At 39.8% G+C, this 26,040-nt stretch overlaps 1 protein-coding gene across 1 annotated transcript; it reads left to right on the top strand.

The window, feature by feature from the left end:
* The first annotated feature begins 22,058 nt into the window (after nt 1-22,058).
* Nucleotides 22,059-22,991, top strand: LOC142750747 (olfactory receptor 10C1-like). The gene has a single exon (XM_075859727.1). The coding sequence runs from the start codon at nt 22,059-22,061 to the stop codon at nt 22,989-22,991; it is 933 nt and encodes a 310-aa protein (XP_075715842.1).
* Nucleotides 22,992-26,040: the final 3,049 nt, after the last annotated feature.

Genomic DNA, 26,040 nt, shown 5'->3' with positions numbered 1-26,040 from the left:
ACTCACAGGTCCTGCATCGTGTCAGACGAGTGAGGACACATCGGCACCAGAGGCTACAGATGATTCTGCAGCAGCATCAGCGTTTGCAGGTAAGTAGCTACATCGACTTACCTGCAAACGCTGATGCTGCTGCAGAATCAACTGTAGCCTCTGGTGCTGATGTGTCCTCGCTCGTCTGACACGATGCAGGACCTGGGGAAGTGACGTCACAGCGTGATCTGCCAGAAGCTGGGCGTTCTGAAGAGAAGTGGATGATACTTCTCGTCAGAACGCCCAGCTACTAAAAGTAGTAAAAACGCCCCGATGTACGCACATAATACACGCCCACTTGGACTTTTACTTTTAAACACGCCCACTTGGACTTTTGCAAGCCTCATTTGCATAAATCCAAAAATGGTCATAACTTGGCCAGAAATGCTCGTTTTTTAAAAATAAAAACGTTACTGTAATCTACATTGCAGCACCGATCTGCTGCAATAGCAGATAGGGGTTGCAAAATCTGGTGACAGAGCCTCTTTAAATGAGGAAACCCTGACTCCACTTGCATCTATCTGCCTGTTCCATGCTGTGAAGACTGAGAGTGGTGCCGACTTCCTTCTACTGTGTTTGATAGCTGTATAAGGACTTGTATTTTTAATGGCACCATTTTGGAGTACATATAATTTCATTAACTTTTATTAAAACATTTTGGGGGAATAGAAAAATGAAGCAATTTCGCCACTCTTTTTTGCGTCCTAAATTTATGCCGTTTACTGTGTGCTATACACCGTGTTCCAAATTATTATGCACATTGAATTTAAGTGTCATAAACATTTAATTATTCGTTTTCCAATTAAACTCATGGATGGTATTGTGTCTTAGGGCTCCTTGGATCATTGTAATCAATCTCAGACACCTGTGATAATTAGTTTGCCAGGTGTGCCAAATCAAAGGAAAACTACTTAAGAAGGACGTTCCACATTATTAAGCAGGCCACAGGTTTCAAGCAATATGGGAAAGAAAATGGATCTCTCTGCTGCCGAAAAGTGTGAAATAGTGTAATACCTTGGACAAGGTATGAAAACATTGGATATTTCAAGAACACGTAAGCGTGATCACAGTACTGTGAAAAGATTTGTGGCTGATTCAGAGCAGACAGGTTTGTTCAGATAAAGGCATAATGAGGAAGGTTTCTGCCAGACAAATTAATAGGATTAGGAGAGCAGCTGCTACAATGCCATTGCAAAGCAGCAAACAGGTATTTGAAGCCGCGGGTACCTCTGGAGTCCCGCAAACCTCAAGGTGTAGGATCCTCCAGAGGTTTGCAAGTGTGCATAAAGCTATTATTCGGCCACCCCTAAACAATGCTCACAAGCAGAAACGGTTGCAGTGGGCTCAGAAATACATGAAGACTAATTTTCAAACCGTGTTGTTTACTGATGAGTGCCGAACAACCCTGGATGGTCCAGATGGATGGAGTAGTGGATGGTTGGTGAATGGCCACCATGTCCTAACAAGGCTGCGACGTCAGCAAGGAGGTGGCGGAGTCATGTTTTGGGCTGGAATCATGGAGAGCTGGTAGGCCCCTTTAGGGTCCCTGACGGTGTGAAAATGACCTCTGCAAAGTACGTAGAGTTTATGACTGACCACTTTCTTCCGTGGTACAAAAAGAAGAACCGTGCCTTCCGTAGCAAAATTATCTTCATGCATGACAATGCACCATGCTGCAAAGAATAACTCTGTGTCATTGGCTGCTATGGGCATAAAAGGAGAGAAACTCATGGTGTGGCCCCCATGTTCCCCTGATCTCAACCAAATTGAGAACCTTTGGAGCATCCTCAAGCAAAATATCTATGAGGGTGGGAGGCAGTTCACATCAAAACAGAAGCTCTGGGAGGCTATTCTGACATCCTGCAAAGATATTCAAGCAGAAACTGTCCAAATACTCACAAATTCAATGAATGCAATCAATCAATTGTGAAGCTGATATCAGAGAAGGGGTCCTATGTTAACATGTAACTTGGCCTGTTAAGTTTTTTTGGATTGAAAGAGTTTTTGTTTTCTGTAAATATGACCTCCTGATGCTGCAAATTCAACAAATGACCATTTTAGTTCTCTTTACAACCTTTAAAATGTTTTGATCTCTGTTGTGCATAATAATTTGAAACAGTGCATTTTGAGTTTTTTACTTCTAAAAAAAAATCTGTTATCATTAGGAGATTTGTTCAATAACATTTGCATTATACTCCAACGGTTGATGGCTTTAAGATTATACAGAAATTGTTGAAAAGAAAGAGAGGGTAGGAGGAAACCTCCAGCTCACCAGCTCCACGTTCTTGTGTTCGGATCTCGCCCGGATCACCGCGATGGCACACGGCAGACAATGGAGGAGAAAGAAAGATAGGATCCAGTGATGTATAATAATTAATTGAATTCACTTGAATTAGCCATGAATAAGAGAACAGATTGTGCTCGAAACGCGTAGGCTTCTATTTATTTGCCATTCTAACCACCTTGTTACTCTTCCTGTGTTCGCTATCTATTGTTCACATCCAATAAAGTGGAAACCGAGTTTCCACACATTTATTATACATCGCTGGATCCTATCTTTCTTTCTCTTGAAGATTATACTGACTGTCATTTGCATTGACTATTTAGGAAAATCAGCGAAAAATAACATTTGCATAATAATTTGGAATGCGGTGTAAATAAAACTATAATTTTATTGAGCGGGTGTTTACTATTGCAACGATACCAAATTCATATAGATTTTATGTTTTATGACTTTTACACAGTAAAAACACTTATTTTCAAAATTGTTTTTGTGTCTCCGTATTTGAAGAGCCATCGTTTTTTTTTTTGTCGTTGCAGTTGTTTGAAGGCTTTTTTTTTTTTGCGGGATGACTTGTAGTTTTTATTGGTACCATTTTGGAGTACATGAAACTTTTTGATCACTTTTTATCATATTTTTAAAGGCAGATTTCACAGAAAACAGCAATTCTTGCATTGTTTATTGTTTTATAACTTTAAATAACTTTATAGTTGGGGTCATTACGTACGCGGCAATACATATGTGTAACTCTGGCATGACCTAGCAGGCATAACTAGTTGCAGACCTGGGGGCCTTTATTAGGCCCCCGGCTGCCATAGAAGACACTGACACCCTGCAATTTTATCGCAGGATGCCGGTGGGGTGTGAGAAGGATCCCTCTCCCTCCAAAACCTCTTAGATGTGGCACTCGCTATTGAGCGCTGCATCTGACGGGTTAAATGAGCACAATCGATATCGCCCGTTCGAGCAGGGCTTCTCCCTGCTACCTCTGGTAGCTAAGACCAGTGAGATTTAACAGCTCCCTTCTCTATTTATTTATTCCGATGCAGCACCATAAAAATGCATATGCATCGGAATAAAGCCCATTAGTGGCCGCCGTCAAAAGGCATATTGGCAGTCACTAACGGGTTAACCCTTTTCACCCACTCAATTTGGCGGTTTATTTGCTTTTATAAAACTGTGCTGTTGCCAAAGCTTTTATTATGTGTTTTGTCAGCCTGAGGAAGGGATCGTGGGAACTTGAAATGCGTAGCTGCTAATGATTAAATAAACACATGTAGAATATTATACTTTGCTTTGCATCAATATTTGAAAAAATAATCTCCCTTTGAGGGAACCTCTAATCTAGCTGGAAAGGTAACTATCACACATGAATACCCAGGACAGCGCTAAAAACACAAATATCCAATATTTTTCACCCTTTTGCACCAAATTTACCAATGGAGCCTTGGAGGCTCTGGAGCGGATCATCAGCAGCAGTCTTCTAACTTCATCACAGATACGCATTCCAGGGCGTTGTGCCTCTAGAACGACCCCACCAGGTGAGCATTTTTATCTATCTCATCTGTGCCCTCAGCCTCCCCACAGTTGATGTGCTATGTGCGCCAGTCATCTTTCTTGCTTTTGTCTTATTTTCTAGTTACCTCTTCTTCTCGTCCTACTACCGGCATTAGTAGGATGAGAATTTTGGTGTTTTTCACAAATAAGTACTGAATTTATCGATCACATTTTTCCACTAACATAAAGTACAATGTGTCATGAGAAAACACTAAACACTCTCAGAATCACTTGGATAAGTAAAAGCATTCCAAAGTTATTACCACATAATTTGACACGTCAGATTAGAAAAAAATGGCTTCGTCCTCAAGGCGATAGGGCAGGCAATGGCGCATGGCAGATGCCTTATTTTTATATGACATATCCAGGCCGGCATAAAGCTTCTGTAAGTCTTTTTTTTTCCTTTACAGTAATTTTGAGTAGGGCTGAGGGAAGCAAGGTTCATTTCATCAGCTGACTAAATTACTTAAGGAATCCCCTATATTGAGTACATTTTTAACACTTTAATGACCCGGCCATATTACGTTTTTTCATTTTAGTTTTTCCCTCCTCGCCTTCCAAGAGCCATCATTTAAAAAAAAAAATTATTAGCATAGCCGTAGGAGGACTTTTTTTTTTGTGGGATGAGTTGTTTTTTGGATTGGCACCTTTTAATGTACCATATAATTTACTGGGAAACTTTGAAAAACTATTTTGTTGGTTGAAATGGAAAAACACCCCAGCAATTTCCCGATTGCTTTTTGGGTTTTGATTTACGGCTTTCCTCCTGTGGTGAAAATGACATATTATCTTTAATCTATGGGTCAATACGATTACAGTGATACCAAATTTATAAAGTTATTTTTATGTTTTGCAACTTTTAGAAAATAAAAACATTTTGTTAAAAAAAAACAGTTTTGTGTTGCTATATTCGGAGACCCAGAACTTTTTTTCATTTTTCTATCAATGGAGATGGGTGAGGCTTAAATTTTTTGCAGGGAAAGATAAAGTTTTTAGTAGTAATTTTTGGGAACAAACAACTTTTTGATCACTTTTTATTTCATTTTTTTATGAGATACCAAGGCGGCATACCTGGAAGCCTTCATTAAGCCCGCAGGCTACCATAACAACCATTGGCGGGGGGTCGGTGGGCTGTTCACCCCAAATATTTCTTACGATTTAGATGTTGCGGTCGGCACATTAAACATGGGGGCTACTCACAAAGGCACAATATATTTTGTGGTTTCACAATGGGCACAAATGCAATTTCCTGCAAACAATTATATGCAATGGTTGGCTTGGGTGGCTTCCTCTTTAAATTATCTCTCACAGTCCCTGGCATTGGCTCGTTGTCCTACACAAGGGTCCAGGTTTGGTATCTTATAGGCTGTGGGCCTAACGTGGCTGAGAAGGTCTGCTATGCAGCTCTGTTTGTCAAGGGAATGGGGCTAGGTGAGTATAAGTTTTATTATTTATTTGAAGGACACTGTTACTGAATGGGGCACTAGCTACAGGAGGCACTGTGTGTGGCACTTTTTACAGGGAGCACTGTGTGTGGCACTCTCTACAGGGGCCATTGTATGTGGCACTCTCTACATGTGTCTTTGATTAGGGCCACCAGACATAACTTTTCTAGGGACCCCAGATGCCAAACCCGCCCCTAAATGTAAGTCCAGGAATACTTACTGCTGGGGCCCTTCAACTTCAGCCTGCCCTACTCTACTCCTGACATTGTATTGAGAAGTACAGTTCACTTTTGAATACAGTTGGGGCGACATAATGCCGACATAATCCAGCTAAACATAGGCCAAAGGACAGTTTATTGGCACCTGTTACCCTTTGAAGTCTATGGGCACGTCTGCGTAGTCGTCTAGAGATTTTGGAACACTGACATTAACATAACGTCTTTGATGGCCGTGGTTGGGCTATACATGAGTCACTATGTTTGATATTTAATGTGGACATTGCAGGTCCTTATATAAGGTTCATCTTTCTTGGATTTTCAGGTTATCTATAATATGCCTTGGTTTATAACTTTCCTTCCTGTACTGCTATGATTATGTAATACAATTATACTGTGTGAATTCTGTGCTATCATGGCCTACCTGACCAGGTGATTTTTATATTCTATTATTATTTGTATTAACTTTTTGTATTGTTCTTATTCAAGAATAAACTTAGGACAATAGTCCGGGAAATTGTATTTTATTTTCGATTCAATAAATAGATATGCAAATTTGTATGTACCCCAATGAGTGCTGGATATGTCCTGGATTGTATGTTGTTTTCTTTTTTTGTTTTTTCCTTGTATTTTTTATATTAATTTAGCCTTAGTTGTAGCAATAATCTAATTTGCTTTTTTTGCGTATTTTGGACCATTGTGGATTAGTTGTACCTTGAAATATGTTTGCTATGGAGAAAATTTATGGTAAAGACATAAAAACTTTTCTTACTCAATTCGAAGAACGGTAAACATAATTCCATAAGGGCCAATTATTCCAGAAATACATTTACACAACTAAATTTCCAGCATGGGATCAGAATTTCGCTATGATGTCATTGCTGCACGTTCAGCTATAAAAGGGTCATGAGTTAAAACATCACATCAGGCCTAAACTTTATTGACAGAAGAAATAACTGAGAGAAAACAAGACGTTTCTACAACATTGTTGATCAGAATAAATGTATTGAAAAACTCAACATTTTTCCTGAAGTTTCTTTACCCTTACAAGTGAGTTTTATTTTATTTATTTTTGTGACCATCCAAAAATCTAGAACCCTTAATAATCTGGCACTTTTATGTCCCATTTCTGCCAAATTAGAAAAATGTAAGAAATGTTGATCCAATATATTAAAATATATAAACAGTATGTCTTTTAGTCCATTTTAAAATACATCTTGCTTCTTTTGCTGCAGATTTACTAATTTCCATGAATCTTACCTGGGTCTGGTAACATATCAGATAGTGAACCCCACTGCCAAGCGTTAGGTTAAATACCAGTGAGAAATTTCAATGAATTCTAAATTCTTTCGTTATAGATTTAATAGTGGAAATATTTAACCCCTTCCCGCACCTGGACGTAACTGTACGTCCAGGTGAGCAGTAACTTTGCGCACCTTGGCGTACAGTTACGTCCGCGCTTTAACAGTTAACCGCCGCGCGGCGCTACACCGCAGCGGCGGTTAACTGTGCAGGGTGTCAGCCCTGCTCTCCCCGTTGCCGATCAGCGGCCTGTCGCCGCTGAAATCGGCAATTAACCCCTTCGATGCGGTGGTCGATTGCGATCACCACATCGAAGAGGTTTACAGCGGATCGGCAGCCCCCCACATGTATTTGCGGGGGCTGGCGATCCTTATCATGGCAACCAGAGGCCAGACAATGACCTCCGGGTTGCCATGTACGGAAGCCTCGGAGGATCAGCCTCCGGCCGTTCCTCCTCTGCTTCCTGTCAGTGTGACGGTTACGTCACAATGACAGTTAGAACACATTACACTACGTGTGTAGTGTAATGTACTCTAGCAGCGATCAAAGCTGCAAGACTAAGTGTCCCCTAGTGGGACAAGTTAAAAAAGTTAAAAAAAGATAATAAAAATGTTTTTAAAAAGTGTAAAAATAAAAGTTAGAAGTGACATAAACAAAGAATGCTTTTTTTCCTATAATAAGTCTTTTATTATAGGAAAAAAATTAACACGTTAAAAAAAGTACACATATTTGGTATCGCCGCGTTCGTAACGACCCCAACTATAAAACTGTAATATTATTTTTCCCGCACGGTGAACACCGCAAAAAAAATAAACAAAAAACAGTGCCCGAATCACAATTTTTTGGTTACCAACCCTCCCAAAATATACAATAAAAAGTGATCAAAAAGTCGCATGTACGCCAAAATGGTACCAATACAAACTACATCCCGTCCCGCAAAAAACAAGCCCTTACATCGCTTTTTTGACTGAAAAATAAAAACGTTATGGCTCTCAGAATAGGGTGACACAAAAATGTATTTATTTTATAAATAAGTGATTTTATTGCACAAACGCTGCAAAACATAAAAAAATTATATACATCTGGTATCGCTGTAATCGTATCGACCCGCAGAATAAAGTATAATGGTCATTTATAGCCCAGGGTGAAGGCCATAAAAAAACGAATAAAAAACATTGTCAGAATTGATGGTTTTTGGTCACCTTGCTTGCCAAAAAATGGAATAAAACGTGATAAAAAAAAATTCTGGAACCCCAAAATGGTACCAATGAAAACTACAGATTGTCCCGCAAAGAATAAACCCTCACACAGCTCCGGTGGTGAAAAAATAAAACAGTTCTGGCTCTCAGAATATGGCGATGCAAAATGTGCGGAGTGTTCCAAAAGCAGATAAGATTGGGCGCCATTTACCAGTGCGACACCGGCCACATATCTGCGGATTATTATTTATTTACTGCATTATTATACCCTCTTATTATGCCCTGATGTACCCCGCACAGATAACATGTACCCTGATGTACCCCGCACAGATAACATGTACCCTGATGTACCCCGCACAGATTACATGTGCCCCCACATTACAAACTGAAACACCAGTAAAACCCCAAACAGAACAACTACCAAGCTACATCTGCGCCCCAAAAGCCAAATGACGCTCCCTCCCTTCTGAGCCCTGCAGTGTGCCCAAACACCAGTTTACGTCCACAGATATGGCATCGCCATACCCGGGAGAACCCGGTTAATATTTTATGAGGTATTTGTCTTCAGTGGCACAAACTGGGCATAACATGTAGTGCACTAAAGTGGCATATGAGTGGAAAATTGTAATTTTCACTCCGCACCATGCGCTGCGCATTAACCCCTTCGCGCACCACAACATAACATGTCTTAGTGTGGGGGGTGATGTATGGAGCGTCTCACGTGAAAAATAAAGAATTTAAAACGGCAAAATCGCTGTTTTTTTGGTCACCTTCGCTCTAGCTAAAAATGTAATAAAAAGTGCTCAAACAGTTGTATGTACCAAAAAATGGTACCAATAAAAACGACCGCTCGTCCCTCAATAAATAAGCCCTCATACCGCTCTATTGACTGAAAAATAAAAAAGTTGTGGCTCTTCGAACGCGGGGAGGAAAAAACTAAAAAGGAAAAGAAAAAAATGGATCAGTCCAGAAAGGGTTAATTACTTTCTAATGAAAAACCATTTATGACCACACGTGGGGTATTGCCGTACACGGGAGAAATTGCTTTACAAATGTTGGGCAGCTTTTACCCCCTTTATCCTTTGTAAAATTGAAAAAATTGCAACATTTTAGTGGAAGAAATGTTGATATTCATTTTCGTGGCCCAATTCTAATAAATCCTGCAAAAGACTTGTGGGGTCTAAATGCCCACTATACCCCTAGATAGATTCTTTAAGTGGTGTAATTTCCACTTTTGGGGTGTTTCCACTGTTTTGGCCTCTCAGGGGCTTTGCAAATGCGACATGGCACCCAAAAACCATTTCAGCTAAATTTGAGCTCCCAAAGCCAAATAGCGCTCCTTGCCTTCTAAGCCCCGCTGTGGGTCCAAACAGCACTTTATTACCACATATGGCGTATTTACGTAATCGGGAGAGATGGTTTTAGAAATGTTTGGGTGCTTTTTCGCCTTTATTCCTTGTAAAAATTAAAAATGGCTACCTTTTTTCAGAAAAAAAGTCGATTTTTACCTTTACAGAATAATTCCAATGAATTCAGCAAAACAACCGTGTGGTCAAAATGCTAACTTTACCCCTAGAAAAATTCCTTGATGAGTGTAGTTTCCAAAATGGGGTCACTTTCCGGGGGATTCCACTATTTTGTTCCCTCCAGTGCAATTCAAACGCGACATGGCACTGAAAACTATACCAGCAAAATCAGAATTTCAAAATCCAAATGGTGCTCCTTCCCTTCTGAGTCCTGCTGTGGGTCCAAACAGCAGTTTATTACCACATATGGGGTATTGCTATAATCAGGAGAAATTGCTTTACATATGTTGGGGTGTTTTTTCTCTTTTATTCCTTGAAAAAATTACAAATTTCTATGTTTTTTCAGAAAAAAAAGTAGATTTTCACCTTCACAAACTAATTCAAATAAATTTAGCAAAAAAAACTGTGGGTTCAAAATGCTAATTATACCCCTAGATAAATTCCCTGAGGGGTGTAGTTTCCAAAATGAGGTCACTTTTGGGGGTCTTTATTGTTTTGGCCCCACAAGACCTCTTCAAACCTGACATGGTGCCTAAAATATATGCTAAAAAAAAGGAGGCCCCAAAATCCACTAGGTGCTCCTTTGCTTCTGAGGCCGGTGTTTCAGTCCATGACCGCACTAGGGCCACATGTGGGGTATTTCTAAAAACTGCAGAATCTGGGCAATAAATAATAAGTTAAATTTCTCGGGTAAAAGCTTCTGTGGTATAGAAAAAAATTTATTACAAATGAATTTTGTAAAAAAAAAATGACATTTGTAACTTTCACCTCTACTTTGCTTTAATTCCTGTGAAACGCCTAAAGGGTTAATACACTTTCTGAATGCTGTTTTGAATACTTTGAGGGGTCCAGTTTTCAAAATGGGGTGATTTATGGGGACTTTCTAATATATAAGGTCCTCAAAGCCACTTCAGAACTGAATTGGTCCTTGTAAAAATCACCTTTTGACATTTTCTTGAAAATATGAGAAATCGCTGCTAAAGTTCTAAGTCTTGTAACGTCCTAGAAAAATAAAACAATGTTCAAAAAACGATGCAAACATAAAGTAGACATATGGGTGATGTTAACTAGTAACTATTTTGTGTGGTATTACTATCTGTTTCACAAGCAGATACATTTAAATTGAGAAAAATGCTAATTTTTGCAAATTTTCTCCAAATCTTGGTGTTTTTTACAAATAAATATTGAATTTATCAACCAAATTTTTTCACTAACATAAAGTACAATGTGTCACGAGAAAACAATCTCAGAATCGCTTGGATAGGTAAAAGCATTCCGGAGTTATTACCACATAAAGTGACACATGTCAGATTTGAAAAATCGGCTTCGTCCTGAAGGCCAAAACAGGCTCAGTCCTGAAGGGGTTAAATAGTAAGGTCGAAAAGGGCAAAGACATAAGGCGGCTATAAAGTTCAACTTATTCCTTCTCATGCCTAATATTCCTGGGTTGGGCCATATTGGATATTCATACATCCTACCTGTATTGTCTGTCTAGACTGTGCAGTGCTTTATGGCAGCTGCAATTAATAAGAGTTAATGGTCAGAGAAATGGGGGAGACCGGGAAGTTGTGTACAGAGCTTTATCTGTGTGTATAATATTATATCCTGCCTAAGCTAGGCCTCTATAATAGTACAATAGAGCTTTCTTCTATCATTAAATACCCCACTTTCTAAGAATAATCATATGACTCTGTTCATCTTGTCCCAGTCTATAAAGCAAAGCTGCCAAATGAATTGCAGAAAACTAAAAATGTCAGCCTATTGTGTGTGCTCCAGCGTGCCTTTTATGTATGTTTTTGGAGTATGGGAGGAAATCAGAGTTCTTGGAGGAAACCCATACACAAACACAGGCAGAACATACAAATTCTATTCAGGACTGCAAGGCAACAATACCAACCACTAGGTCATCGTCCTGTCCAGATGGACATTTATAAAAATATGATTATAATAAAAATCTTATTGAAATAATATGTAATTTTCTGATTATACATTTCATAATCAATGTGTGAGTAAAAATATCTTCAGATTCCTTAAAGGAATAGGTATAATTATTATTATTATTTATTTATTTTTTGTATTATATCTTTTTTCATTATTATTATTTTTTTATTGTTAGTAGTATTTTTATTATTTTTAATATTATTATTTTTATTATTATTATTATTATTATTATTGATATTATTATTTTTATTATTATTATTTCTTACAAAAATATAAATCTATGTATATTTTTTAAATGTAAATTTAACTATATAATTTGTATTGCTATACATTTTAGTTTTTTATTATAGCAATTTCAAAAAGATAATAAAACAATTTCTAATATATTTTTTTAAATTATCTATATAGGTAAAATCCCTGAAAACGTATAAAATTTATTGAATTGCAAATCTATAGTCAAATCAAATGGAACATGAAAGCTATATGAAAAATAGCAATTGCAGCCTGGCGTCTGTGATTCTTCTTTCAGGATTAAAGGGTTTCAAAACGTTAAGTACCTTCATATTTCTTCTGCTTCTGATCATCTACAGTGTGACTATATGTGGAAACCTCCTCATCATTCTAGTGGTGTCCTACAGCCGGCCGCTCCACTCTCCCATGTACTTCTTCCTCACACAACTCTCTTTATCAGATATTCTACTCTCCACCACCATAGTACCCAACATGCTCCATATTGTGTTGTATGAAGGAAGTTCTGTGTCTTTTATCAGATGTTTGACACAATTTTACTGTTTTTCAGCCTCTGAATTATTACAATCTCTTCTCCTGACCGTCATGTCCTATGACAGGTATCAGGCCATCTGTAACCCTCTACATTACACCTCCATCATGGACCTCACATTTTGTAGAAGGGCCGTTGTGTTGTTTTGGGTGATCATTTCTGTTTTAATATTGATTAATTCAGTGACAATGAGTCGTTTACAGTTCTGTGGACCAAACATCATTGACCATTACTTCTGTGATAGAGACCCGATACTAGAACTTTCCTGCTCAGGCACTTTTATCATAAAAGTAGAAGGTTTATTTTTGATTGTACCACTAGCAATCTGCCCATTTATTGTGATTATTGTCTCATATGTTTATATTGTCATCACCATACTGAAGATCCAATCTGTGACAAGGAGGCAGAAGACCTTCTCCACCTGTAGCTCTCACCTGGCTGTGGTGTCTATATATTATGGGTCAGTTACTTGTATCTATTTATTTCCAAATCAGAAAATTGTGAATAAAATCCTCTCCATGTTCTACACGGTTATTACTCCTCTTCTGAATCCTATAATATACAGTCTTAGTAATAGAATCCAAAAATCAGGCAGCACTCCAAGGTATAAGCAAGGTAGAAAAAGGTGCTTTATTGGTCCATATACACACGACGTTTCAGCTCAACACACTTGAGAAAGGCTCTTGTGTTGAGCTGAAACGTCGTGTGTATATGGACCAATAAAGCACCTTTTTCTACCTTGCTTATACCTTGGAGTGCTGCCTGATTTTTGGATTCTACTACAGCAGGTCTGTTAGCCCTGACCTGGGCAGGTCGGCACCCACCTATGATTTACAAGGCTGTGCGGCTGACATTGTATTTGGACTCTTCAGTCTTAGTAATAGAGATATTAATAAGGCTCTTACAAGCCTCATGAGTAAAACGTTTAATATATTCCAGGCGGGTCGGCATCTTAACCTTTGGGTGTAAAGTATAAATAATTCTTCCTTATATTATAAATTTTTTGGATTTTAAGTGGACTGGAGACATGTTTTTAATCACCTACCAAATGTTCTTCTTTGCGTATCATTGTGTTGCAGATATTCTTGCGATCAGTCCTAATTTTGGCGGAAACAATACAGTGAATAATGTTGAAAAAGGGGTTTAAGCAAAAAGTGGGTGTTCCGTCATTTTAGGGCAATCCTGGTTGGAACTGAGTGGAGCTTAAATGTCTCCAATTTTGGTATTATAAGTATATGAAGGTGATTTTATCAATTGTTAGCAGGAGGATTTGCACATGTTTTACACAATTTGTATTAAACATATAACACATAAAATTAGTCTATCAAGATATTTGTTTCCTGATCAAGCAATTATCGATTCGGACAAAGACCATACTGTTACACAAGGGTCAATAAAAGCCACAATTGGTAAAAGTAGAGTTGACATGAGACCTGAAGCTCGGGGGTAAGTTTCACACTTTAATTAGCTTTTCTTTTTTTAAACCTGAAATATTTCCTCTTCCGTCTGGGCCTTCAACCATATGGATTTTGATTCTTTAGAAATTCCAGATTCCATAAAATAGCCCAAAGCTATGCACCGAGGTCTGGTTCCCCAATGGACACAACCGCAGTCTCCTGCAAAGTACTATATACAGTGTCTGGCTGTGGTGGCTTCCCCTTTAAATGCTCTTTTAACATCTGTCCGTGGCTCGTCAGTGCTATATAAATATTATTTATCTGACACAGCACGGCACCTCCTTGAACATATCACTCTCTTACTTGTGGTGGCCCTCTCCAGTCAATCAATAGTAGCCTACTCTTTGCAATTCCCGTTCACGGCCGCAGAATTCAGCCTGTCACTGTCTCGCAGGTTACGGGGCGTTCCTTATACTATGTCACAATGCCTCTAGCCCACTCAGCTCCGCTGTGTCACTACTTTCAACCCAATCCTCATCAATGTGAGGTTTTTTTTCATACTGCCCTTTAAAGATTGTGTTCATACTGTGGTGATGATGACAAGCCCAACCCCTCCTGCCATGCTTAAAGGGAACCTGTCCCAAGCATTTCACCTATTGAACTTTACTTATCCCTCACTGGCCACTGCTATAAAAAGTGCATTACCGTTAACCCCTCTCCTAAACTCTTCCTCCGACTGCAAACTTTCCGTGCCTTTTATTGTAATAATCCGGTGTTCCTTTGTGCACACATACCTGAAGAGGATATCAATGCACAAGCACTGGATTTTGTGTCCTGGGGGAGGGAGAGGAGCTGTCAATCAAAAGTAACGAGGCGGGGTAAACTCGGAAAGACTTGAGGAATAAATACGACTCTTTTCAAACGAAGATTTGACTCTTTTCAAATGAAGATTAACACTAAAAAAACTGAATACTAAAGCTCCAGAGCTGACTAAGAAGACAATTATAGGTTATATAGAAATAATTTTTCACCCACTACAACCTGGTATTGCTGGTTTAATAGGTGAAATGCTGGTGACAAGTTCCCTTTAAGACCCATTTGTGGAAAACGCTGGCAGCGAGGCAGACCAGTCTCTGCATGTCAAACTGTTGTGTCCTGAGAAAACCATGTGATTCCAGCTTTGTAGTTCTTCTGCCAAGAGGGAGCAGTGCATGTGGGGTCTGACAGTTGCTTACACAGCAGGTCTCTGCCTCTTGCCTAAAATCAACAGCGGCAAGCAGTTCCTATAATTCCATTGGGAATCCAGATTTTTTTTTAGTAAAGGTCTAAAAAAGTGCTTCTCTAGTAGTCACCCATGTCTTTATAAATTCAATGAGGTTATCTGTAAGCAAGCAGGCAATTATTCCACACGCCAAGGCGGAAAGAATGCTGGACAATACCCTCCGATGAAGGTTGGAGACGCTGAAACGTGCATAAGGAGGGCAACAGTCAGCCAAACTCATATTCATCTATGGGTAAGGAATCACTTGTATACTTTGATTGCTCCCTATTTTTCTGAGAGTAATCTATGTACTATTGCTGTTTCTGACATTAGCTATTAGTATTTGCTTCCTGTTAAAAGGAATGTGTCGCAAATTAAAAGAATATTTTTTAGTAAGTTACTTATTTTTATTACATTTTTTTGTGTATTTTATATTTCTTCCACGAGGTGGGAAGTATTAAAAATTAAATAATAATTTGACATATTTTCCTACGTTGGCCACCAGAGGGAGCACTTCTCAGAATTACAGCAAGGAGAATCATTCATGGCAGCCTGCGTTACAGCTGCTGTAAACAAGGCCGCCATCATTAATTTCTTGGCCCCATACAGCCAAGAGATTGGGCCCCCCCTCCATTACCGAAAGGTGTTTAAAGGAATGTGCGACACTCACGTTTGTACGCTATATGCAATAACTGATTTTTTCACAGATGTCAAGTTACAGTGAACAAAACCATGAAATAGTCAGTGACCGTTTGATATCCTGGATTTTATTTAATTCAGCCAAAACATATGGCATACAATGGGATATGTCGCTTGGGGAATGGCCCTGGGGAAACTCCTGAAGTCACTGCCCATAAATGAACAGAGACGTGAGGAGCTTTACCTGGGCCAAAGCCAACGGGCAGAGTGCTTGTGATGCTCTGCCTGGGACTCCGGCATTGGGAAGCCCCTGACATTACTGTCCACATAGTGTTGTCAGGAGCGGTATACGTTTTTTTTGCGGGATCTCTCAGGATGGAATAGTAGAGTCTACTACGCTATTCCATCCTTAAAAAAAAAAAAAAAAAAGTATGCCGAAGTATACCAACCCGACGGAGACCAAAAGGACATAATGGAACCCTATGAACACCTTTATCGTGTACGTCTGGAGCAGCGATTCTGCAACATAAATGGACATGCTGCGGATTAAAAACCGCATCGTAGGTCAATTTATCAACAGTTTTCTTGTGCATTTTTCACTCAGCGTGTGGAGGAGATTTGTTCTGCTACTGTATTAGGCCTGATTTACACGAGCGTGTGCGTTTTGCGCGCGCAAAAAACGCTGCGTTTTGCATGCGCAAAAGGCACTTGACAGCTCCGTGTGTCATCCGTGTACGATGCGCGGCTGCGTGATTTTCGCGCAGCTGCCATCATAGAGATGAGGCTAGTCGACGTCAGTCACTGTCCAGGGTGCTGAAAGTGTTACCTGATCGGCAGTAACCCTTTCAGCACCCTCAACAGTGCATTCCGATCACCATATCGAGTAACCTGTTTAAAAAAAAAGAGGTTCGTACTTACCGAGAACTTCCCGGCCGTTGCCTTGGTGACGCGTCCTTGGTGACGCGTCCTTGGTGACGCGCCTCTCTTGACATCTGGCCCCACCTCCCTGGATGACGCGGCAGTCCATGTGACCGCTGCAGCCTGTGCTAGGCTTGTGATTGGCTGCAGCTGTCACTTGGACTGAATTGTCATCCCGGGAGGTCAGACTGGAGGAAGAAGCCGGGAGTTCTCGGTAAGTCAGAACTTTTTTTTTATTTACACGTTCACGTATATTGTAATCGGAAGTCACTGTCCAGGGTGCTGAACCAGTTTAACTCTTTCATTTATATTACGCTCGTGTAAATGAGGCCTTACGCTGCGGATTTTCCTCAATGAAATCCATTGCGGAAAATCCGTAGTGTTTATGCTACGTGTGAATTTACCTTTACAGATTTTGCTAAGGATTTGCAGCAAATTAACCCTTTGCATTGTAAAGGGTGAAATGCGTGGCAATTTTACAACATAATAGGCGTGCTGCTGATTTAACAATCAGCAGAATGCCCTAAATCCCATGCAGATTTTTTCTGCTCATTGTGAATGGGGTTTTGAAAACCCCATTCACATAAATTCTATTGTAAGGCTGGGTTCACACAACCTATTTTCAGACGTAAACGAGGCGTATTATGCCTCGTTTTACGTCTGAAAAAAGGGCTACAATACGTCGGCAAACATCTGCCCATTCATCTGAATGGGTTTGCCGACGTACTGTGCAGACAACCTGTCATTTACGCGACGTCGTTTGACAGCTGTCAAACGACGACGCGTAAAAATACAGCCTCGTCAAAAGAAGTGCAGGACACTTCTTTCAGACGTAATTTGAGCCATTCTTCATTGAACTCAATGAAGCACAGCTCAAAATTTACGGCTGTCAGAGAAGCCTCGCAAAATGCGAGGAGGAGCAATTACGTCTGAAATGAGGCAGCTGTTTTCTCCTGAAAACAGTCTTTCTTTTCAGACGTAAAAGCCTGCTACCGTGTGCACATACCCTAAGGGTATGTTCACACGGTTAACTGAAAACGTCCATAAAATACGGAGCTGTTTTGTGGAAATCAGCCTCTGATTTCTGGGCATTTTTTAAGCTGAAATTTGAGCGTTTTTCATTTAAAAACGTATTTTGAGGTGTTTTTTGATGCGTAATGTCAGCGTTTTTTTCCAGACTTTTATTAGGCATTTTTCCAACCTTTTTTCCAGCCATTTTTTCTGCCGTTTTTTGAGGCATTTTTCCAGGCGTTTCAAAAACCAGCCCACTAGGGGCTGTACTTCTGTACCAGACCTACAGAAACTCCTCCCAAAATCGTCAACTTCCCTTTTTTTGCTTAGCAGTGGGTACTGAGGTGCAGACCACATTGTTCCACTGATTTTTGGAGTGAAAAAATGAGATCCCCAACCTTACCAGGGCCATCCCAGCAGGAGCAGCAGCAGCAACAAGGAGTACATGAGCCCGAAAGGCAGATTAAAATTTGTCGCCACCATATAGCGGCATTGATGCAAATAGTTATTAATGTAATGCGACGGCGAAGAATGGGTCAGGTATGTTTGCCAATTTTTTTTTAGAATGTTGTAAATGTTTTTGGATTATTTTAAATTTCAATTTATAATGACAGGTGGATATTGTATGAAACTGGTCGTCATCTGCTGGTTGTTGGGTTTTTTCTGTGCACACATTGTTAACACTGTAATGGTATTGTCGTTAACCTTTTGTGGACAAAATATTATTGACCATTTTTTCTGTGACCTCGTCCCTTTGCTAGAAATTGCAAGTACAGAAACCTACATTGTCCAACTTGAAGCTTCCTTACTATGTATACCTGTAGTCATTATGCCGACCATCATAATCATTATCTCTTATGGTAAAATTGCATCTGTTATCTTAAGGATTCCATCCGGTACAGGTTGGCAGAAAGCCTTCTCCACCTGTAGCTCCCACCTCACTGTGGTCTCCATATTTTACTGCTCTCTGTTCACTGCTTATGTCACGGCTTGTGTCACTGCTTGTGTCTGACTCTCTGATGTCTTCTAGGACCATATCCAAGTTAAATTCAACTCCTTTCAAGCCTAGTTCACAGTGACGTAACTACCGCTGTAGCAGCCATAGCGGCAGCTACGGGGCCCGCGGTATTCCATACAGGTAGATATATGGGTAGAGGGAGGGGTAACCGCAGTGCATTTTGGGAAGGCTGCCTGCAAGACATTATGGGAAAGTCCATCTGAGGTCATGTAATCCTTTTGCAAATCTGTAAAAATTTGCCGCTCACCGAATAGAAAGCAAACATTCTTTACTGATTCCGGAAAACCCCTTAAATTCTCATTGATAGGCGGGTAAGCGTGGATGACACCTGCAATAAACCTGACTGGAGGCTAAAACAGCGATCTGCAGTGCATTGATCATAACAACTAGATCAACAACCTTGCTTGACCAATTAGACCCGTTGGCCCATAATCAGATGAGTGTCCCAATGGGACTGTCCCCGCTAAATCAAGCAAATTTTGCTGTACAACTCTATAGTTCTTTTCATTCAACTCACATATGGATTTCAAGCTATAGGTGATAAGGTAATAATTCAGAGGCAGAAGAAATTTACCTGTGTGTTCTGGAAGATTATTATTTGATGACCTGCAGTTTGTAGTCAGACAACAGCTCAGCCACCGAATTCGTACCAGAGACAATGGGATGGTCAGGGGGATAAAACATAGATATCTGTGCCTTAATGAATGAAATACCAGTAAGGTTTGAAGGATTAGTGGGAAGTCGTTTTTCACCCAGTTTTTTTAGGATCACAATACGTTACCATAGAGAGTGTAGTTTCCCTAAATAAGATTGTGTAGGATCAACCAATATTTTCATATACCTGTCGGACATTCAGTTGCTGATTTGCTTATTATTCATAATAGTCCCTAGACAGGAACATTATTTTATCCCCTTTTTGGCAGGTTTCGGGATCACATTCTTGTGACTCTTCAGCCAGTTCAAAGCTTTACATTCCCTCTGTGAGATATTCATCTTATCAGTCGGATACTTACCAGCCTTAATACCCTGAATAATTACAATGGAGCTAATCTGCATGCGGATCCGCATGTAAATCTGCTACATAAATCCATCTTTCAGTTGCAGATTTCTGTATTGAATTATCTTAGTGCAAATATACCCTAACTCATTGAGACCTGAATCTTGGACTCTGCACCTCCCACTGCTTTTTCTTTCTTCAATTCTGTCATATTCTAAGACCTGGGAATAACCAGAGCGGTGATAGGATTTCTTCACATTGCACACTTGAAGTCTAACCTCCCGTCCTTTCTCTTACTTTCCCACCCTTCATAGTCATCTCGTCAGGCCCTCCAACCCTTTCTCTTTATGAGTTGCAGTCCTCTGTCATCCTCTAGGTTCATACACGGTTTCCTTGATCATCTTTTACCTCGCTTCCACTTTGCCTTTCCTGTGAAAGACTTTGAAATTTGATTATTCCTTTCCTCCTCCCCAGGACTTTCCAAATTTATAATCCTACCATCACATGAAGGTAGAAACTTACTTGATCTGATACCCACTTGAATGGGACTGAGCTGCAGTACCGGGCACTACCAAAAGTGGTGATCGATTCAAAAGATCGGCAGGGGTGTGGATTGTGGCTGACAAATCTATACAACATTTAATTTTTGGTCAGTAGCCAAATCAATATTTACCCACATACTACTGTATATTTGTAGACAATTCTTAATAATTTTTTTACTAAATATTTATACAGGACTTCATTTTTTATGGTCGATCATGAACAAAACATGATGTTTTTGCCGATTTTCTTTGTCACTTTTTTGGTGTTATTTTTTAAATATAGGAATTTTTTTTTACAAAATAATGCTTAACTTAAGTTATAAAAGTTTTTCACTTCTTTGCTTTAGTTTTTTTTAATTTTTATTGAAGTCAGAATTTTTTAAATTAACTTCAAAACGAGTTTTACTCTTTTCTCTTTTTTTATTTTAAGAGGAACAAAACTGAAAGACTAAATCCTGTAGGAATATATCTCAATAGATTAATTAGACTTATTTCATATATTATGTCTGTACACCGGGGAGGCTGGAGGATCCCTCTCTGGAATCTCCAGATATAGATAATTCCACACATGAAGATATAAAATGACCGTATTATGAAGCTTTATACACTTATTAGACTATTCCACTGGCTGCACTCGGCACTAGTATGTGTGGGATTTATCTTATTCTAAAGTAAAAAACATTGAGTCCTGTCCTCTAATATTATGAGATATAATATACCGGGTTTTATTATCTACACATATGGATATTCTACACAACACGGATAAAGCTGAGGTGAGTCCCCAAGTGTTTCCTAATCTTATCCTATGAAATAGTCATTCTGAAGGAAATGGACCGGGGTCTCTACTCAACAGAAATGTTATTAGCAGTGATTGAATTATAACAGGTGGGTTTGGTATCTGCTTATATTGTTATGTGAAGAGTTAGTAGACCCTCTATAACCATAATCAGATGGATGCAAGATAACCTGGAGGCGAGGAGTCTAAGGGAGCCCATGTCTTAGCTCTTAACCCTCTCCTGGAGGTAAGATCTATTCTGCAGGTACTTCACCCATGTTGTGGTCATCTGGATAGTCTCTAAATGGTGGTAACTGCTCTTCAGGGTCCGACAGATGAAGGCAAGGTTAAAGCACAGACAGAGGTAAGATCTGAGGATCATTTTAATCACAGTATCAGAAGGGTCAGCTGGGAAATTATTCTGGGGGCCCACGCTACAGCTCCATGGATATATTAGGCTGGGTTCTCATTTGTGTCACAGATATGGTCAAACATGGCAGAAAAAAAAGTTGCTTTTTTCACTCGCGCCCATTGAGCACCACGGGCAAAAATGCCGCAACATATGCTTTCTCTGCCTCCCATTGACGTCAATGGGAGGTCAGAGACGTAAACGGCCAAAGATAGGGCATGTCGCTTCTTTTTCCAGCGAGTCGCTTTTTCCGCTCGCGGGAAAATAACGCCTCCGCCTCCCATTAAAATCAATGGGAGGCATTTTGGGACATTTTTTGGCCCGTTTTCCGACGCAATAAAAAAAAATGGAAAAAAAACTCAGTGCGAACTGACCCTTTTAGTGCCCCACACATTAATAGTGCCCCCAAACAATAACAATGCCCACTCTAGCCCAGAACAACACATAGTGCCCCACATAGTAGTAGTCATCTTTTGCTGCCCCAATAAACCATTTAGGCCCCCATATAGTAGTCCCATATACAAGTTTAGCCACCAAACAGAACGAAGGTGTCCTTATATATTAGCTGTGCCCCCATATAGTAGTTAGTTCCCTGTATAGAAGTTAGACAGCATATACTATTTAGGCCCCTATATATTAATCAGGTTTTCATATAACTGTTAGGCCCCCATAACGTAATTAGGCCTCCAAATATCAGTTAGGTTCCCATGTATAAGTTAGGCTCCAATATAGTATATGACCCCATATAGTATTTAGGTCCTAATATAGTAGGTTCATTGTGTGATCTTAACACTAATTAGTTTGTTTCCTCTAGATGGAATTGACAAATAATATCACCTCCATCATCCTTCTGGGATTTCCAAATCTTCAAAACTTCACATTTCTGCTCTTCTCACTACTGGTTATTATTTACGGTGGGACTATTTTTGGAAACCTTCTTATTATGTCCTTGTATTTACTGAGCAGTAACCTTCAGTCTCCCATGTACTTCTTCATTACACAGCTATCAGTGTGTGACATCCTGGTGACTACAAATATTGTCCCCATCCTGCTTCACACTGTACTGTATGGAGGGAGTACTATGACTCTCATCGGCTGCATCATCCAGTTTTTTGTCTTTGGCACCTCAGAGGCCTCGGAATGTCTTCTACTGTCAGTGATGTCTTATGATCGATATCTGGCCATCTGTAACCCCCTCCGTTATAACTCCATCATGAATCATACGTTTTGTGTGACATCAGTAAATATGACTTGGTTGGTGGGTTTTATTGTGATGTTGTTCGATACAATCTCAATCTATAATCTGCATTTCTGTGGACCGCATGTTATTGACCATTTCTATTGCGACTTTGAACCTATACTGCAGCTTTCCTGCTCTGATACATCCATATTTCATAAAGAGGTTCTTATATTGGGATCTTTAGTTATTATGGTACCTTTTATAATAATTGGGTTGTCCTATGTGTACATCGTCATCACCATTCTGAAGATCCCATCCAATACCGGAAGACATAAAGCCTTCTCCACCTGCAGCTCCCACCTCATTGTGGTTTCTTTATTTTATGGGACATTAATAATTGTTTATATGTTTCCACCAAGAGGACAATCCCTGATCCTGAGCAAGATCTTGTCTCTGATGTATACTGTGGTGACCCCACTGCTTAACCCTATTATATACACTCTGAGGAACAAAGACTTTAAAGAAGCTTTCCATAAAATTCACCTTTTTGTTCAAATTTTCTCATAAAGAACACTAGTTTAATAAAGTGTAGTGTAAAAGTCAATAAAGATAAACTTTAGATGAAGAAAGAAAATAGTGAAGTTCAGTAATGTTGTATTTTTCTTTAAGGTCACCAAATTCTTAACTCCCTTATAACTAATGTAAAAGCTTAAGAGATCCCCCAGTGACCATGTATCATAATCACTCACTATCCCCGTCTGGCCGAAACAGGTATGAAAAGTTCTTCTAGATATGACTTTTTGGCCCAGACATCTTGGCCTTCTCTGACCTTGTGAACACCCCCCCCCCCCGCATGACAGCCACAGATTGCTTTACTTGACATCTATTATTTCTCCTCAGAGGTCCAGCCAACTGTGCCCCTATAAAAGCCACAAATGCTCCCATGCCAGCCACAATTCTCCAGAGTTATAGACACTTAGGTCCTCAATGGCAGCAACGTGTCCCCTATGACAGCCACCGCCCATGAAAGCCCCTTCCTTCTTTAGCTGAGCGTTGTGTTTACCTATGTCAGTCCTTGCAAATGGTCCCTTAGTGTTTTCCAGTTCCCAGTGTTCCCGTTCCTGCTATGTGTATCCTATATCCAGTGCTACCTTGTTCCTGTGCCTTAGAGAGTTGGAGTTGTGTTGTGCCACCGATCACATCTGCTGTGCTACATCTCACCTGGTGTCTGCTGCCAAGGTCCCATCTGAGCCTAACCATCGCGACTGTCTGAACTACCACAGGTACCCTTACTCGGACTACAGATATTGACTTGGTACTTTGTTTGGCCAGCTGCTATCCCACTTTGGCGGTATGGCCCAGTGGGTCCACATACCCTCACATCGTGACACAAGGCAGCATACAAGCGTAGACAAGGTGAAAAAATCCAGAGTAATTATATTAGTTATGCAGTAATGTGAACAGGTACAAAACAAAACCAATACAAAAAAACCGAATGGTCACAGTGTTTGCAACTGATGAAGAGCCTGGTTCGGGCTCGAAACGCGGAATCTTGTGCACTGCAATTAGTTTTTATGCAAAAAAACTTCTTTTATACATGAAGGCAAAAGAGACTTTGCATTTTCCCTGAGGAACAGTGCCACAGAGAGTCTCAGAGTAACTACAAATTTGTTCACCTTTTTATGCCTAATGAATTACCAGCTTCCTTCGAGAGACCCGAGAACGACTCAAGCCTGACAGTTCCGTGTATGGGATACATTGACTATAAGACGCATTGATAAGTTGTGCCTCAATGCACAACTAAAAAAGGTGAGCATAACTACTAACAACCCCCTCCTCCAAATAACCTAAGGTCTCCACACATCAAGCGCTTCTCTCTCTTTTTTTCTCCCTATCTAACATAATGGTCATTCTGTCTAATTAAGTGTTATATGGCTTAGTCGTAATGAACTGTATCTACATTCACAAGAAAACGGCCCTATTTTTGTTTCTTGGCATGATTTTTCGGGAGCCAAATCTCTCGGTCTCAGTAATTGTAAAGGAGAGGAAATCTGTGATATACAAATGGTAGAGCTAAATGTGCGAATGAAAAGATGGGGAAGAGATAATAATGAATTATGGTTTATCTACTAAATCCAACCAAAGGACACACAAGAATACACCATAACCCCATCATGACTGAATAACACCCCCATACTATTACTGAATAATATCACCACACCATAACCCCATAGTAACTTAATAATACTCCCATACTGTTACTGAATAATACCGCCACACCATAACCCCATCATGACTGAATAACACCCCCATACTGTTACTGAATAATACCGCCACACCATAACCCCATCATGACTGAATAACACCCCCATACTATTACTGAATAATATCACCACACCATAACCCCATAGTAACTGAATAATACCCCCATACTGATACTGAATAATACCACCACACCATAACCACATAGTGACTGAATAATACCACCATACTGTTACTGAATAATACCGCCACACCATAACCACATAGTGACTGAATAATACCTCCATACTGTTACTGAATAATACCACCACACCATATCCACATAGTGACTGAATAATACCCCCATACTGTTACTGAATAATACCGCCACACCATAACCACATAGTGACTGAATAATACCCACATACTGTTACTGAATAATACTACCACACCATAACCACATAGTGACTGAATAATAACCCCATACTATTACTGAATAATCCCTCCACACCATAACCACATAGTGACTGAATAATACCCCCATACTGTAACTGAATAATACCTCCACACCATAACTACATAGTGACTGACTAATACCCCATACTGTTACTGAATAATACTACCACCCCATAACTACATAGTGACTGAATAATACCCCCATACTGTTACTGAATAATACCTCCACACCATAACTACATAGTGACTGACTAATACCCCATACTGTTACTGAATAATACCGCCACACCATAACCACATAGTGACTGAATAATACCCCCATACTGTTACTGAATAATACCTCCACACCATAACTACATAGTGACTGACTAATACCCCATACTGTTACTGAATAATACCTCCACACCATAACCACATAGTGACTGAATAATACCCCCATACAGTTACTGAATAATACCGCCACACCATAACCACATAGTGACTGAATAATACCCCCATACAGTTACTGAATAATACCACCACACCATAACCACATAGTGACTGAATAATACCCCCATACTGATACTGACTAATACCGCCACACCATAACCACATAGTGACTGAATAATACCCACATACTGTTACTGAATAATACCACCACACCATAACCACATAGTGACTGAATAATACCCCCATACTGATACTGACTAATACCGCCACACCATAACCACATAGTGACTGAATAATACCCACATACTGTTACTGAATAATACCACCACACCATAACCACATAGTGACTGAATAATACCCCCATACTGTTACTGAATAATAACGCCACATCATAACCTCATAGTGACTGAATAATATCCCCATACAGTTACTGAATAATACCGCTACACCATAACCACATAGTGACTGAATAATACCCCCATACTGTTAC

The sequence above is a fragment of the Rhinoderma darwinii genome, chromosome 3 (genome assembly GCF_050947455.1).
Source record: "Rhinoderma darwinii isolate aRhiDar2 chromosome 3, aRhiDar2.hap1, whole genome shotgun sequence".
Classification (NCBI taxonomy): Eukaryota; Metazoa; Chordata; class Amphibia; order Anura; family Rhinodermatidae; genus Rhinoderma; species Rhinoderma darwinii.
The sequence above is the reverse complement of the archived record's forward strand: the minus strand, read 5'-3'. Positions and strand labels throughout refer to the sequence as shown.